The sequence below is a fragment of the Anabrus simplex genome, chromosome 1 (genome assembly GCF_040414725.1).
Source record: "Anabrus simplex isolate iqAnaSimp1 chromosome 1, ASM4041472v1, whole genome shotgun sequence".
NCBI lineage: Eukaryota > Metazoa > Arthropoda > Insecta > Orthoptera > Tettigoniidae > Anabrus > Anabrus simplex.
The window spans coordinates 1,722,482,880-1,722,498,094 of record NC_090265.1 but is presented as its reverse complement, the minus strand read 5'-3'; the positions used below and the strand labels follow the sequence as shown (position 1 = coordinate 1,722,498,094).

The following is a 15,215-nucleotide window of genomic DNA, read 5'->3' as shown; positions in this document are numbered from 1 at the left end:
AAAGAGTTTCCGGGGTAAATGAAACTCACGTTGTTGGTGAGTGTTTATATTTTGGGGATTTTCAGATAATGTCTTATTACAGTACCAAGGAATGATTACTTTTATAATTTTACGAAATCCACGCGAGCGAAGCCGCGGGTAACTGCTAGTAAGGAAATATAAAGTTGAAGTAAAGTACATCTATGATATTTATGATGATGAGAAATCAGGGCAATCATTTCAAATATAAGTCTCAATGACTGGAAGTCAGGAGAAGAAGCAGAACATGCAGCAAAAGGTATACAAAATCATAAAATAATGATAATGACACTGAGACTTACTGGTACCTAAGGGTAAGAATGAAGGAGGAGACTTTCACCAGTTGTTTACAGAGGAAGGAATAACAGACAATAATGATTACCAGATGTCGATGGCAAGAAGGAGGAATCATTTTCATTTAAGACATCAAAACTAGCCTGCCTGGTGGCCGTGATTGTTAAGGCATAAAGTCTAGATGGTCTGACACCGTGGTTAGCCGGCTTTAGTTTACCACCAGACTGTGGGGTGGCAGGGTACAAGAGGTGCTGGTACACAATTTCTAATCACTTGAGTGCGTGCCAAACCTCACCACAGTGTTCATATAGAGTGAGGGCTTATGATACTCCTGATGGTGATTTGTCCATCAGATGAGGAATTTAAGCCTTGGTCCTATACAACAGGAGTAGGTTATGTGCTGGCACTGGGTTTCACCCTCTCCTTGGTACTGTTATATGTCATGTCATTCACTTCATCTTGTTAAACTCCCCAGATGAGCTTGACATCAGGAAGGGAAAGTGGTTGTAAAATATGGTACACGGCACAGTAGAGAAATGGGATAAGGACTGAACAACATTTAAGACATCCAAACATCGATCAGATCCCATATTTACATTTAAGACATCAAAACCTAAATTGGTTTCATACTTATATTTATATTTAAGACCAAATAACTGAAAACTATGATACTTAGTGAGGTACAAAATCATACTTACAGATATGGAGAAAGATGGCATTCTCCTCACCCTGAAACAGAGAGTACAACATTGAATTATCTACGGTGACTTAGTAGAAATGTTCTTGAATTAGAGAGTGAGATGAATGAAGAGTAATAGCAAATGGATGAATGAAACTGTTGTGAATTTAAAGATGTGAAGTTGGCTGCTCTGAATGAAACTGTATCACTATATCAGTCTCAATTCTGGTTTGTGATAATGTGCAGGTGAAGTGCTGGTGCCTGTGGTTTCTTTACTTGTATGTAAAATGCTACATAGCAATGTTTGTAGTAACTTTATGGGAAACTACAGAAAACCAACTTCAGGGCTGCAGACAGTGGGATTCGAACCCACTACCTCCTGGATGAAAGCTCACAGCCGCGTGTCCCTAACCGCACAGCCAACTCGCCTGGTTTTGTAGGAACCATAGTAGAAACGAGTTTAGACTGTCCCTCTTGTGCACTGTGCGTGACATACATCTTCATTGTTACGGATTTACTGCTCAGCTGGTTGTGGTTGGTTGAGGCGAATATTTCATTGTTTTTCTATGATATGTGTACCAATGGATGACATGTTTGCCACAACAGGGAATTTTGTACATCCAAGGTGTAATAGTGGGGACAATTTGTCCTTACTTTTACCTAAAGTTTGACCAGTTTTTGCAACAGTGCCAAACATTATATTGTATGATATCATTTCCCACATTGCACTTTAACATTCTCTTTTAACACCTTATAATATGCCACCTCTTCATCCTTACTGAAACATCCTGACACAGCTTACTTTATAAGCCACAGCCGGGTATTTCTAAGGAGCCCTGGCCTGTCTTCTGGAAGTGCAACTCATAGGTCTAAGACTCTTAAAAGATGGTGAGTGTCATCACTCCAGTTTAGGGACCACAACAGTCCTGACCACCTGAGCTTAAAGAGGATATGGTCTAGTAATGACTCTCAGGACCTTTACTAGGATGTGACAACCCCCACTGGTGAAATAACATTTCAGTTGTTTATGGGTGAGCAAGATTTGATACAAGAAGGATGGAGAGTTATAATAGTGTTACTGTAGCTCCATTAATTAATTTTGAGCTCGTTCCTGTGAAATAGTAACTGATTCATTATTCACCCCAGGGTATCCATTGAAATACACACTACAACTCGATAAAATATGTTAATCTAAATATCCCCATTTCTTAACAAACATATCTAATAATGGTACTTACGAAAGGCGGGTGCGTGATGTGTGACCTGTGAGCAAAAGAACAAAAATACAAATGTCAAACACACAAGTTTTCACTTCCAATTACTCTATATTTAACCTGACCAGAACCAACAGTTCACTCGACTACACATTGTAAGAAATAGTAACAGACTTATAGACATGATACTGTATAGACTTAGTTGGGACTGTAATGACTTTGTTATGACCTTAAGCTGTCGACATTTAAGTTGCATTGTGAAGGAGTTTCATTTCAAAAGACACCAACAGGTCTCGTGTTCACCAGGTCTATTTATTTTTACCACATGGTGGCTGCTCTTAATTCTCAAATACTATGGAGGGTTCTGTCAGAACTCTCAATTATTTTTTGATAAAATGTTAAACAATCATTTATCATACCCATTTTCTTTGGTATTCTGAGAACTCTATAAGTATTCACATTAGTACAATATGGCAATTTCAGTTTTTAAAATAAAAACATATTTTTGAAAACAATGTGAAAATAAAATCAGCAAAATAGAACAACACTGCCTTGAGACTTTTCTTGAAGATCCATTTCCAAACATTTTTAAAACAACAAAGTCATTTTTTGCCTGTATTGTCAACTCTGAATAGTTTTTGATTCTTATAAAGAAAAAGGTCCACCTTTACAATACTTAAAAGTTTATTCTTTAAAATAAAATTTGAGGAACATGTCTTGTCCCTCTTGGGGACATCTTCATCCTCACAAATGTTAAAAGGTAATAGAAAAACAGATTTTCAGCAATGAGTTCTCTATGTCATTCATTGTCTACACTATTCAAACAGCTAGTAAAGGTACTCTGCTAACTATATACGAAAACATTTTTACCAATATAGGTCAAAGAACCAATCCTAATGGTAACTTATTAATAACAGAAAACCTAACATCCCTTTTGAAGAAATAATGAATAAAGCTACTCCATCAAGAACACAATCTCTTCCTACTCCTCCTTCTTCGACCTCCTCAAACTTACTTGCCCGTACTTGGCCGGAATCATTGGGTTTGGGAAGATGATGGTCACAGCTGCTATCAACTGAAAGGGAGATGGAATAATACATTTGTGCTCTGAGAGGGGAGCAGAAGAGAGCAGTCCATTGTACTTTAGGATTGATAATAATGAGCAGACCGTTATTCACTGGTACGATGGGTCAGTGAACAGGGCTACAAACATACTGGCCACACTAGAGCATATAATGAGAAATAGTCACAGAAGCCAATGTTCACCAATGCTGAAATTAATAGGTAGTCATCAGCTGGAAATTAAGTGATAATAATTTTTAATTGAAATTATTAGTGTGACAGTTTTAAATTCTCTGCGTGACATCATTTTACAAGTCAAACGTGTTCCCCCTGTGGGTGGGGGATCCCCTGCTTGTCTTAAGAGGCAAGTAAAATGGGCCTCAGGGGCTCTGAACTTTGTAGCATGGGTCTGTGACAATGGGGCCCTCAGCTGAGTCCTGGCATTTCTTCCGCTTACTTGTGCCAGGCTCCTTACTTTCACCTACCCTATCTGTCCTCCGTTGGTCAACTCTTTTTCTTTTCAGACCCCAACGGTATTATGTATGGAGGCCTAGGGAGTCTTTCATTTTCATGCCCTTCATGGCCCTTCTCTTCCTTTGGCCGATACCTTCAGTTTTTGAAGTGTCGGACCCCTTCCATTTTTTCTCTCTGATTAGTGTTATATAGAGGATGGTACTCATTCCACCTGGTCTTTTGAGGTATGTAAGAGGTCTGCCTCCATAACACTATCAACTACCATCCTCAATTCCTGTACCGGGATTTTAAGAATGACAGAGGGCTGGTATGTGTTCAAAATGGTAATTGCAACTCATCTCCATTGTGCAGCACAAACTCACGAGTTCACTTTACTTTAATAACTGAACAAGTATCTTTGGCTAACCCATGAAAAATTCCTGTTTTTTCTCAAGTGAATTAGCAGAAGAAAAATTAAATTATTCTAATATTTACGGTTACCACCATGTCTAAACAGACTACAGGATTGTTAAATCTAGAACTTGACAAATTCATTAAACTATGAATACACTGACATCTGGGAATTTCCTAATCAATGCCATCTGCATTCATGGAAGTTTAATACCTGGTATTGAAACATAATGGTTGTAATAAATGTTAATTAGTAGTCAGCTCTGTGTGTTGTGTACTGATACAATGAGTTGGAAAGGAAAATAAATTTCAAGTCCATCCAGTTCTGATTAATCCTCTCATTTCTAGCCTAATGACTGCTCTATTCTTTGTAGATGTTTAAGCTGCACGTTTACATACATACCTCGGTTATTTCCTGTGGCAACAGGAGTTGGCTGAAATGACATAACAGATGGTTGTTACATAATGAAAAGTTAAGCATCCAAAAAGTAATATTATCACAAACAGAACTTGGAGATAAATAACCAATCACCTAGTATAGAAATATTAATGACACCTCCCTCCTGCATTTTCTCTGCTACGTGGAAAAACATAGAATCATGGATTTATTTTTGGGCTGAGAAGTCGAGAGAGAGAGTAGCAGGGAGTACGGAGATTCCACCACAGGGGAGAAAAAGCGTTCCAATAAACTGAGAGAAAAATGAGTGTCTTTGCAAACGAATGGTAAGGCTCATGAATTGTGAGAGAATGAAGACTTTCTACATATTGTAAATAAGATACTATTATTATTTTTTTTTTAATTATTAGCCAGTCCTGTGGTGTAGAGGTAGCATGCCTGTCTCTTATTCCAAGGTTCAGGGTTTATTTTCTGGCAAGAAGGATTTTAATTCTGGACTGAAGAGCATCTGAAATGAGATTTTTTTCAAGCTCTTAGTTAGAGGAAGAAAGCACACAGTGAGAAGATGGCGCTACTGGTCGCCATGGTTACAATGGTACCAGGAAATTGATGATGCTAATACCAGACAGATCCCCAGCTGAAAGAGAGCCATGGTGTACTGACTGACAGGGTCCCCCTGTGGGTGGGGGCGGTAGAATAACACCCACGGTATCCCCTGTCTGTCGTAAGAGGCAACTAAAAGGGGCTTCAGGGGCTCCGAACTTTGGAGCGTGGGTTGGCGAACACGGGGCCCTCAGCTGAGTCCTGGCATTGCTTCCACTTACTTGTGCCAGGCTCCTCACTTTCATCTATCCTATCTGACCTACCTTGGTCAACACTTGTTCTTTTCCGACCCCGACGCTATTATTTTTGCGAGGGCTAGGGAGTCTTTCATTTTCATTCCCTTCGTGGCCCTTGTCTTTCTTTGACCGATATCTTCATTTTTTGAAGTGTCGGATCCCTTCCATTTTTCCCTCTGATTAGTGTTATATAGAGGATAGTTGCCTAGTTGTACTTCCTCTGAAAACAATAATCACCACCATCACCTGACTGACAGGGGGTAGCAAGCAGCTTGTATGCAGCCACTATATCTAATTTCAAATGTGATCAGAGTGTCAAGGGCTTGAACTGAATTAATTATATTTGGAATTGGAAACAATCTTCTCTGCTGTGTAAACATGATCACATTGAAATGTTACATCATCTAAAATATATTGCCATCCATCACAATATCATTAAGAGAACATTCAAGGACAAATAATAAAATTGTGTGAGAATGTTTCCTGTGACAGAGGTTTATCCTGCAAGAAACAGCTGTGTTCATAAAATTAGCACAATATACAGTAACACAATTTGAAACATTGAACATTTTAATTCCATTACTTGTAATGTAATGGAGAAATTTTAGATCATTGGAAGGAACATTTCTGTGCGCTTCTAAATCATGTCTCCAGTGTCGCCGAGGACTTACTTTGTAATGTCTGTCAGCAGCCCCAACAACCATGGCAGTTCCACCCACATACAGAGACTTCACCAAAGCACTCAGTCAACGAAAACCAAGAAAGGTTCCTGGTCCCTTAAAGACTGTACTTTTCACACTCATCCTCTTGATTTGGGAAACTTGAGAAGTACTTGATGACTTGAAGAATGCTTCAAGAAAGGCGATCATAGGGTATGTGGGAACTACCATGCTATATTGCTTTTGGCAATTGCAGGTAAAATTCTTGCAAGAATTCTATTAAACTAGCTCCGAGTTATCACAGAGAGGATTTAGCCTGAGTCTCAATGTGGTTTCTGAACCTCCAGAGGCACAACAGATATGATCTTCTGTGCTATACAACACCAGGAAAAATGCAGAGAGCAACAGCAGCCTCTGTATTTATTTTTCTATGATCTGGAAAGAGCCTGTACGTTATGTTGAATTGGTTCACATACCGAGCTCGATACCTGCAGTCGCTTAAGTGCGGCCAGTATCCAGTATTCGGGAGATAGTGGGTTCAAACCCCACTGTTGGCAACCCTGAAGATGGTTTTCCATGGTTTCCCATTTTCACACCAGGCAAATGCTGGGGCTGTACCTTAATTAAGGCCATGGCTGCTTCCTTCCCAGTCCTAGGCCTTTCCTGTCCCATCATCGCCATAAGACATATCTGTGTCGGTGCGACGTAAAGCCAATAGCAAGAAGAAGAAAAAGACAAGAATTGGTTCACCAGGTGAGTTAGCCATGTGGTTAGGGGCACTCAGCTGTGAGCTTGCATCCAGAAGATAGTGGGTTCAAATTGCACTGTCGGAGCCCTGAAGATGGTTTTCTGTGGTTTCCCATTTTCACACTAGACAAATACAGGAGCTCTACCTTAACCCTCTACTGCATACTGTTGCTGTTAGGCAACAAATAACTTTTCACCTGTATAAATGGATAAATATTGTAGGAAGAAGTAGTTTTATGGCACACCTTCAACTGTACAGTCAATTAAACACATATCTCAATGATGCCTTGTTTTTATTTACATAACATTAGACAAAACAGCCCTCCTTCCACCCCGTCAAAATCCACGCGTACCAACCACCGTTTATTTTATGTGGGTCCTCCCTATCACATTACCACACGCTTCAGGAGTACCTCTGACTCAACCTCAAAGACATTACCGACCTACGGTCATGCATTTATACTTGCGCCTTGCAGTACGTCCCAGGCATATTAATTTCTGAAATGCTCATAGTTTCCTATATTCGTGTGATTTATTTTGTGGTATTTTAATGTGTGTAAAACCGTTTTCTTTCACATCCTGACACTCCACATTGCCCATCATACCCTAGTTTATATCTTCTCTCTTATACAAGACTGTAACTTAACCTATGAAATAAATAAAGCAATTGTCCCATACTTAAGTATAGACAGACATCCTCTCCCATCTCCAACTTATTCACATCCTTTACTGACCTCCCGCATCCCTTGGCCCCTTCAGGGTGGAGAATGAAAACATTTGAGCAAGCAAGCCTCCACGGTATGCACTAGCCAGCGTATTGGTAGGTACCAGCTGATGAGCCCAACCTAGCACACAAGAGCAAAATGCTGGCAACCAGGATCGAGTTAGCTGGAAAATTTATAATGTCCAATAACAGGCCATTTATATTGGTATTATAAATTTACTCATTTGGGACAAATATTTCAGATTCCCTATGGGAATCAACATCTATATCATGGAATATACATGCCGTACCGCATGTATCCAATGGCATTTTTGTGTCCCTTGTTCCTGGTGTTAAAACTGTATTTTGTTTTGAATATATATTTGATGTTGCAGTTAGGTTCTTGCCATCTGAGTTCATAAATATCACATTTAGACAGAAGGTCTTTAGGTTGCATTTGTGATGTATCTTTGCAGCATGTTGTTTGTTCTGAAGGCTATTTTTAGATGTGTTCTTGTACATGTAATTGAGTGCTTGTGTTTTTTCAGATGGTGTTTTTCTGATGTTTTATTTTTGTGTTCTTAATAATGTCAAGTTTGTGGTTGTTTTCTATTTCAATTTGTTTTATTGTGTGTATTATATTTTTGAAAGCTGTTGTGCGCAATGGTATTGATCATTGTAATCAGTCCTGCTAATTTGTGCATATTGTTTGCTATTACATGTGAAGTGCAGTGGGTTTCCTGAATATTTTGTAAGATAGCTTTTCACTTATTTATACTGATTATGAAAAATGATTTACTGTTCAAAGTTTGTTTTGAAAAACTGGTAGAACTTGGAAGTTATATTAATGGATAACAACACACCTATATATACCAGCAAGAGGAACTTATTTTGACTACTATTAGTTAAAACAGTTAAATGTGATAACTGAGAAGTAGGCTGATGGTTTCTGAAACAATGCATTTAGGTGGTACTTACCGTAACGTATGATGTTCGTATTATCCTGAAAGAGGAAAAAGAAGTGTTTAGTGAAATACAGATTAGTGGGTTTCCATACCCTCAGTCGATCGAATTATATTTTAATTTTTCAACATGGAATTCCAGGTTATGTTTTTTAACTGTATATTAAATAATTCCTGGTAAAGTGGAGATGAGACAGTTTTACTTTGATATTTTGATTTCATCTGTCTGTCTGTCTGTCTGTCTGTCTGTCTGTCTGTCTGTCTGTCTGTCTGTCTGTCTGTCTGTCTGTCTGTCTGTCTGTCTGTCTGTCTGTCTGTCTGTCTGTCTGTCTGTCTGTCTGTCTGTCTGTCTGTCCGTGTCATGACAGAATAAGTCTGTAATCTATTTGCACCATGGTGTAGTAAAACACTCTGAATTAAGTAGATGCTTATTGTCTCAGGAATACTCGTTCTCAAATTCATGAAACTTTTATGAAATATTATCAGCTTCATTCATCACTGCTGAAGAAGATGCCATGGCTATCAACAAAATGGAAAATGGAAAGGCAACCGGATCAAATGACCTTCCAGCTGAAGTACAGAAGCTGCTTGTGCCTGAAGCAGCTCAGAGTCTGGCAGATCTTTTCAATAAACTCGCTGATGAATATGAAGTCCCTCCTATCTGGGTTACCAGCATTACAGTTCCAATATGGAAAGGGTAAAGGTGATGTCAGTGAATGCTCCAGTTGTAGACCATTCCGCCTGCTTTGCCATACTAGGAAGATTTGTGAATATGTCCTGGACGTGCATCTTCGCAATACTCTTGATGTCACACCGAACCAGTAAATAGAGGAAGGGTCGATGTCATACATGCTGCATGCCTCCTAATAGAATGCCACCAAGAGAAATGGATACCACTCCACATGGCATTCCTGGATCTTGACAAGTCATTTGACAAAGTACTGCATGATCTTATTTAGTACGCACTCAGATTGCTCCATATCCTAGAAGTTTATGTTCAATGGATCCATCTCCTATATAGGAATGTCACCAGCTCTGTGTGATATGCTGCAGGAATCTTTGCACTATTTAATATCCAAGTTGGTGTGCCCCAGGGGTCGGCTTTATCTCCACTTTTCTTCATCCTGTGTCTGACACCATTATTGCAGATTTCAGTCACCACATCCTTGGAATCTGCTGATGATAATAATAATGATGATCTTCTGCAACTCTTGGTAAATACTTGGGTAAATACGGTTAACGTAAGGAGTGCAACAAAATGGGTCCATCAACATTGATGGTGTTGATCTTCCTAAAACAAGTTGGTTTAAATATTTGGGATCAGTCTTTGTTTCAGATTGTGATAAACTGTCAGACACAAGGAATAGAGTAAATGCAGCCTTGATGAAGTGGTGCTAAGATATGCGAGTACTTTTTAGCTGGAAGTTCGGTTTTATAAAAAATAGAAGATTTACAAAACAGTCATTGTCCTGTAGCACTCACTACATGGTTCAGAATGCTGGCCATGACAAAAAGATATGAACACCATCTTGATGGCTTCTGGGACTCCGTAAATTGGCCAACATAAGAAATCAGGATGTCAGAGCTGCACTTGGAGTGGCTTCAATTACTGACAAAATGTGAGAGACATGTCTGAGGACTGGAAGCGATGGAAAGTGAAGTACAGAAAAGTGAGCTCTGGAATTATATGGGATAAATGCTGGGGACAAGAAGAAGACATTAACTTCAAATCAGCCCTTAAAGTTCGTATGTTGGAGATGTTCTGACATAATGTTTACTCCAAGAAAAACGTGTTTTAAGTAGCCAGTTCTTGGGCAATACCTAGACTTCAGAAAATATAATTCTTGGTATGATCTAGGCAGGCAATCTGCGATTGTGAATGATTTGAACTCAAGTCTTTGTGAAAGTTAGTGTTTGAGAAATATTCAGTGAATCTGAAGTTGCACTACCATGCTACCACCTACCCACGCTAATTAGACAAGTGAATATACACTGACTTAGCAAATGTCATGGGATAGTCACCTAATAGCGTGTGGGGCTTCTCTGGCCCTGCGAACTGCAGTGAGATGCCGTGGAAGTGATTTGGCAAGTCCCTGGTAGTCCTCTGGATGCTTTCCCCCTGTGGGTGGGGGTGGTAGAATAACACCCACGGTATCCCCTGCCTGTCGTAAGAGGCGACTAAAAGAGGCCCCAGGGGCTCTGAACTTTGAAGCGTGGGTTGGCGACCACGGGGCCCTCAGCTGAGTCCTGGCATTGCTTCCACTTACTTGTGTCAGGCTCCTCACTTTCATCTATCCTATCTGACCTCCCTTGGTCAACTCTTGTTCTTTTCCGACCCCGACGCTATTGGGTTTGCGAGGGCTAGGGAGTCTTTCATTTTCACGCCCTTCGTGGCCCTTGCCTTTCTTTGGCCGATAACTTCATTTTTCGAAGTGTTGGACCCCTTCCGTTTTTCCCTCTGATTAGTGTTAAATAGAGGATGGTTGCCTAGTTTTACTTCCTCTTAAAACAATAATCACCACCTCCTCTGGGTGCAGCTGACACCAAATCGTTTGTAGAGCAGCCGCCAATGCTGGTCTGTTTGTGGGTGCAGGATCCGTGACACAGAGCCTGCGTTCCGGAACATCCCAGAAATGCTCGATAGGGTTCATATCGGAGCTCCTGGGTGGCCATGGCAGTCATTGGACCTCCGCTGCATGTTCCTGGAACCATTTCCGGGTGACGTCGGAGCGATGTGGCGACACGTTATCATCTTGAAACACCGCAGAACCGTCTGGGCGCTGGAAGGCCAAAAATGGGTGGAGATGGTCTCCAATCAGCCCAACATACCGCATACCATTTAAAGCCTCTTCCAGAACAACTAGGGGGCCCATTCCATACCAGAAAAATGCACCTCAGGCCATAACAGAGACACCAGCGCCCTGGACCACACCTTCGAGGCAGGTGGGATCCATCGCTTCATGTGGTCTGCACTACACACGGTGCCTCCCATCGGCATGGTTCCAGTGTCTATTCCTGGTGACTGGCGACAAATGCACACCGTTGTGCCTGATGACGTTGGGTTAACAGTGGCACCTGTGTGCGGTGCCGGCTCCCATACCCCATAGAACCCATGTTCTTACGGATTGTCCACTGGGAGACATGTCTAGCACAGCTTGTGTTGAATTGAGCCATGATTTGTTGCATGGTTGCCCGTCTGTCACTACTGACAATCCGTCTCAGATGTCGCCAGTCACGGTCATCAAGGGTGCCTGGACGGCCGGTCGTTCTTCTGTTGTGGACGGTGACACCTGCATTCAACCATTCACAATACACCCCAGACACGGTTGATTGTGTGAAGCCGAATTCCCACACCACGTCCGAAATCGCACTTCCCATCCATGGGGCTCTAACCACCATATCTCGTTCGAACGGTGTCAGCTCACGACGTCGTTCCATGTTACACCTGTCACATGCACAGCCAACTGCTCACATGGTTTTCTATACAACTGCTGCTGGCACACGGGGCGTGTGGTGCGCAGACAACACACCTGCAAATCTGTGCTCCGCTATCCTATGAAATTTGCTCAGTCAGTGTATATAGGGACATTTGCTCAAAGCATGTCAACAGATTTATTTCAGATTGAGTTCTGCAAAATAAATTGTTTTAGCCTTGAGAAAAAATAACAGTATAGCCATACATTTCCAGAAAAATAAATGGGGTATGTGACCAGCTAAACAAATTCAAATGCTAGGGGTTAACTGTTCTTTTCACTGTAAAAGCTTTGGGCTGAAATTGTAAGTTAAATTATCTGACAACCAGATCCTACTTAGACGTTTACATGAAGACACTTCCTCTTGAAATTGCACGTTAATTTATCTGACGACCAGATCCGGTATGTCGAGTCCAATCTAGTCTGAGGCATACTCCGATGACCCGGCTTGGTATCAGGGGTGACGTACCCGAGGGACTGATACCGCAGAGGTTTAGTTGCTGACCTCTCTCGCGACCAACTGATCCCGAGCTGCCTTCTACACCAGCTTATATAGCATCACTGTCTCATTCTTCTTGAAATCTCATGTTCATGTCTCTCTCTGACACTTGTTTGCTCCTTTCCTTATAAACAAAGGTGTTGATGACAAATCTACATAGGGTAAATTTAGGTTAATAATGAAAAGTTACAAGTTTTGAATACAAAATTAAATGGATTCAGTCTTGTTGAGGGTCCTGCCTGTATTTACCTGACTTCTGTGGCAGCTTTTTGTAATACAAAATTATTTCCACTGATGAATTTGACAGAGAGAGAACACCTTCAGTTCTATTCAGAGTAAGGAGCCTATTTCCAATCATTTAAAAAGATCAGGTTTTAAACCTAAATAATAATGATCAATCAGCATTTTATAATTTGACTTTATAAAAATAGATCAAATGTTACCTTAGGCCAGGCTCAAAGGCTAAGAGCCTAAGTTGGTGGGTTCGATTCCAGCTCAGGCCTGTGGAGTTCAAATACATTAGTAGATTTACTGACATGTAAAAGTCCTACTACAGGACACATTTTTGGTGTCTTCAATCAATCAATACTGATCTGCATTTAGGGCAGTCGGCAGATTCCCTATCTGTTGTTTTCCTAGCCTTTTCCTAAATGATTTAAAAGAAATTGGAAATTTATTGAACGTCTTCCTTGGTAAGTTATTCCAATCCCTAACTCCCTTTCCTACAAATGAATATTTGCCCCAGTTTGTCCTCTTGAATTCCAAATTTATCTTCATATTGTGATCTTTTTTATAAACGCCACTCAAACTTATTCGTCTACTAATGTCATTCCACGCCATCTCTCCGCTGACAGCTCGGAACTTACCACTTACAAGTGATAAAAGTCATTGTTATCCGTATTGAAGATACTGAATGTAGGATGCTAAATTGTTTATTTTGTCACCTATTCAATACATGAACATTTTACATTTAGGAAAAACCATTTAGCATCCTACATACCACTTAGTTGAGCAGCTCTTCTTCTTTCTCTCAATTCTTCCCAACCCAAACTTTGCAACATTTTTGTAACAGTACTCTTTTGTCAGAAATCACCCAGAACAAATCAAGCTGCTTTTCTTTGGATTTTTTCCAATTCTTTAATCAGGTAATCCTGGTGAGGTTCCCATATACTGGAACCATACTCTAGTTGGGGTCTTACCAGAGACTTATATGCCCTCTCCTTTACATCCTTACTACAAATCTTAAACACCCTCATAACCATGTGCAGAGATCTGTACCCTTTATTTACAATCCCATTTATGTGATTACCCCAATGAAGGTCTTTCCTTATATTAACACCTAGATACTTACAATGATCCCCAACAGGAATTTTCACCCCATCAATGCAGTAATTAAAACTGAGAGGACTTTTTCTATTTGTGAAACTCACAACCTGACTTTTAACCCTGTTTATCAACATACCATTGCCTGCTGTCCATCTCACAACATTATCGAGGTCACGTTGCAGTTGCTCAGAATCTTGTAAATTATTTATTACTCTATACAGAATAACATCATCCGCAAAAAGCCTTACCTCCGATTCCACTCCTTTACTCATATCATTTATATATATAAGAAAACATAAAGGTCCAATAATACTGCCTTGAGGAATTCCCCTCTTAATTATTACAGGGTCAGATAAAGCTTCACCTACTCTAATTCTCTGAGATCTATTTTCTAGAAATATAGCAACCCATTCAGTCACTCTTTTGTCTAGTACAACTGCACTCATTTTTGCCAGTAGTCTCCCATGATCCACCCTATCAAATGCTTTAGACAGGTCAATCGCGATACAGTCCATTTGACCTCCAGAATCCATGATATCTGCTATATCTTGCTGGAATCCTACAAGTTGAGCTTCAGTGGAATAACCTTTCCAAATCCGAACTGCCTTCTATCGAACCAGTTATTAATTTCACAAACATGTCTAATATAATCAGAAAGAATGCCTTCCCAAAGCTTACATACAACGCATGTCAAACTTACTGGCCTGTAATTTTAGCTTTATGTCTATCACCCTTTCCTTTATACACAGGGGCTACAATAGCAACTCTCCATTTATCTGGTATAGCTCCTCCGACCAAACAATAATCAAATAAGTACCTCAGATATGGTTCTATATCCCAATCCATTATCTTTAGTATATCCCCAGAAATCTGATCAATTCCAGCTGCTTTTCTAATTTTCAACTTTTGTATCTTATTGTAAATGTCATTGTTATCATATGTTAATTTTAATACTTCATTGGCCTTAGTCTCCTCCTCTATCTCGACATCATCCTTTTAACCAACAATCTTTACATACTGCTGACTGAATACTTCTGCCTTTTGAAGATCCTCATATACACACTCCCCTTGTTCATTAATTATTCCTGGAATGTTCTTTTTGGAACCTGTTTCTGCCTTAAAATACCTATACATACCCTTCCATTTTTCACTAAAATTTGTATGACTGCCAATTATGCTTGCTATAATGTTATCCTTAGCTGCCTTCTTTACTAGATTCAATTTTCTAGTAAGTTCCTTCAATTTCTCCTTACTTCCACAGCCATTTCTAACTCTATTTCTTTCCACTCTGCACCTCCTTCTTAGTCTCTTTATTTCTCTATTATAATAAGGTGGGTCTTTACCATTCCTTACCTCCCTTAAAGGTACAAACCTGTTTTTGCATTCCTTAAAAATTCTTTAAACCCATCCCAGAGTCTGTTTACATTTTTATTTACCATTTCCACCGATCATAGTTACTATTTAGAAACTGCCTCACAC

General features: G+C 40.1%; 1 protein-coding gene across 1 annotated transcript in view; it reads right to left on the bottom strand.

Annotated features, from left to right (window-relative positions):
* LOC136882256 (myrosinase 1) overlaps nt 1-3,244 on the bottom strand; it is a 92,539-nt gene extending 89,295 nt beyond the window's left edge. The window contains 1 exon segment of the mRNA XM_068226632.1: nt 3,221-3,244. Within this exon segment, the coding sequence (XP_068082733.1) occupies nt 3,221-3,244 (24 nt within the window).
* Between the last annotated feature and the right edge of the window lie 11,971 nt (nt 3,245-15,215).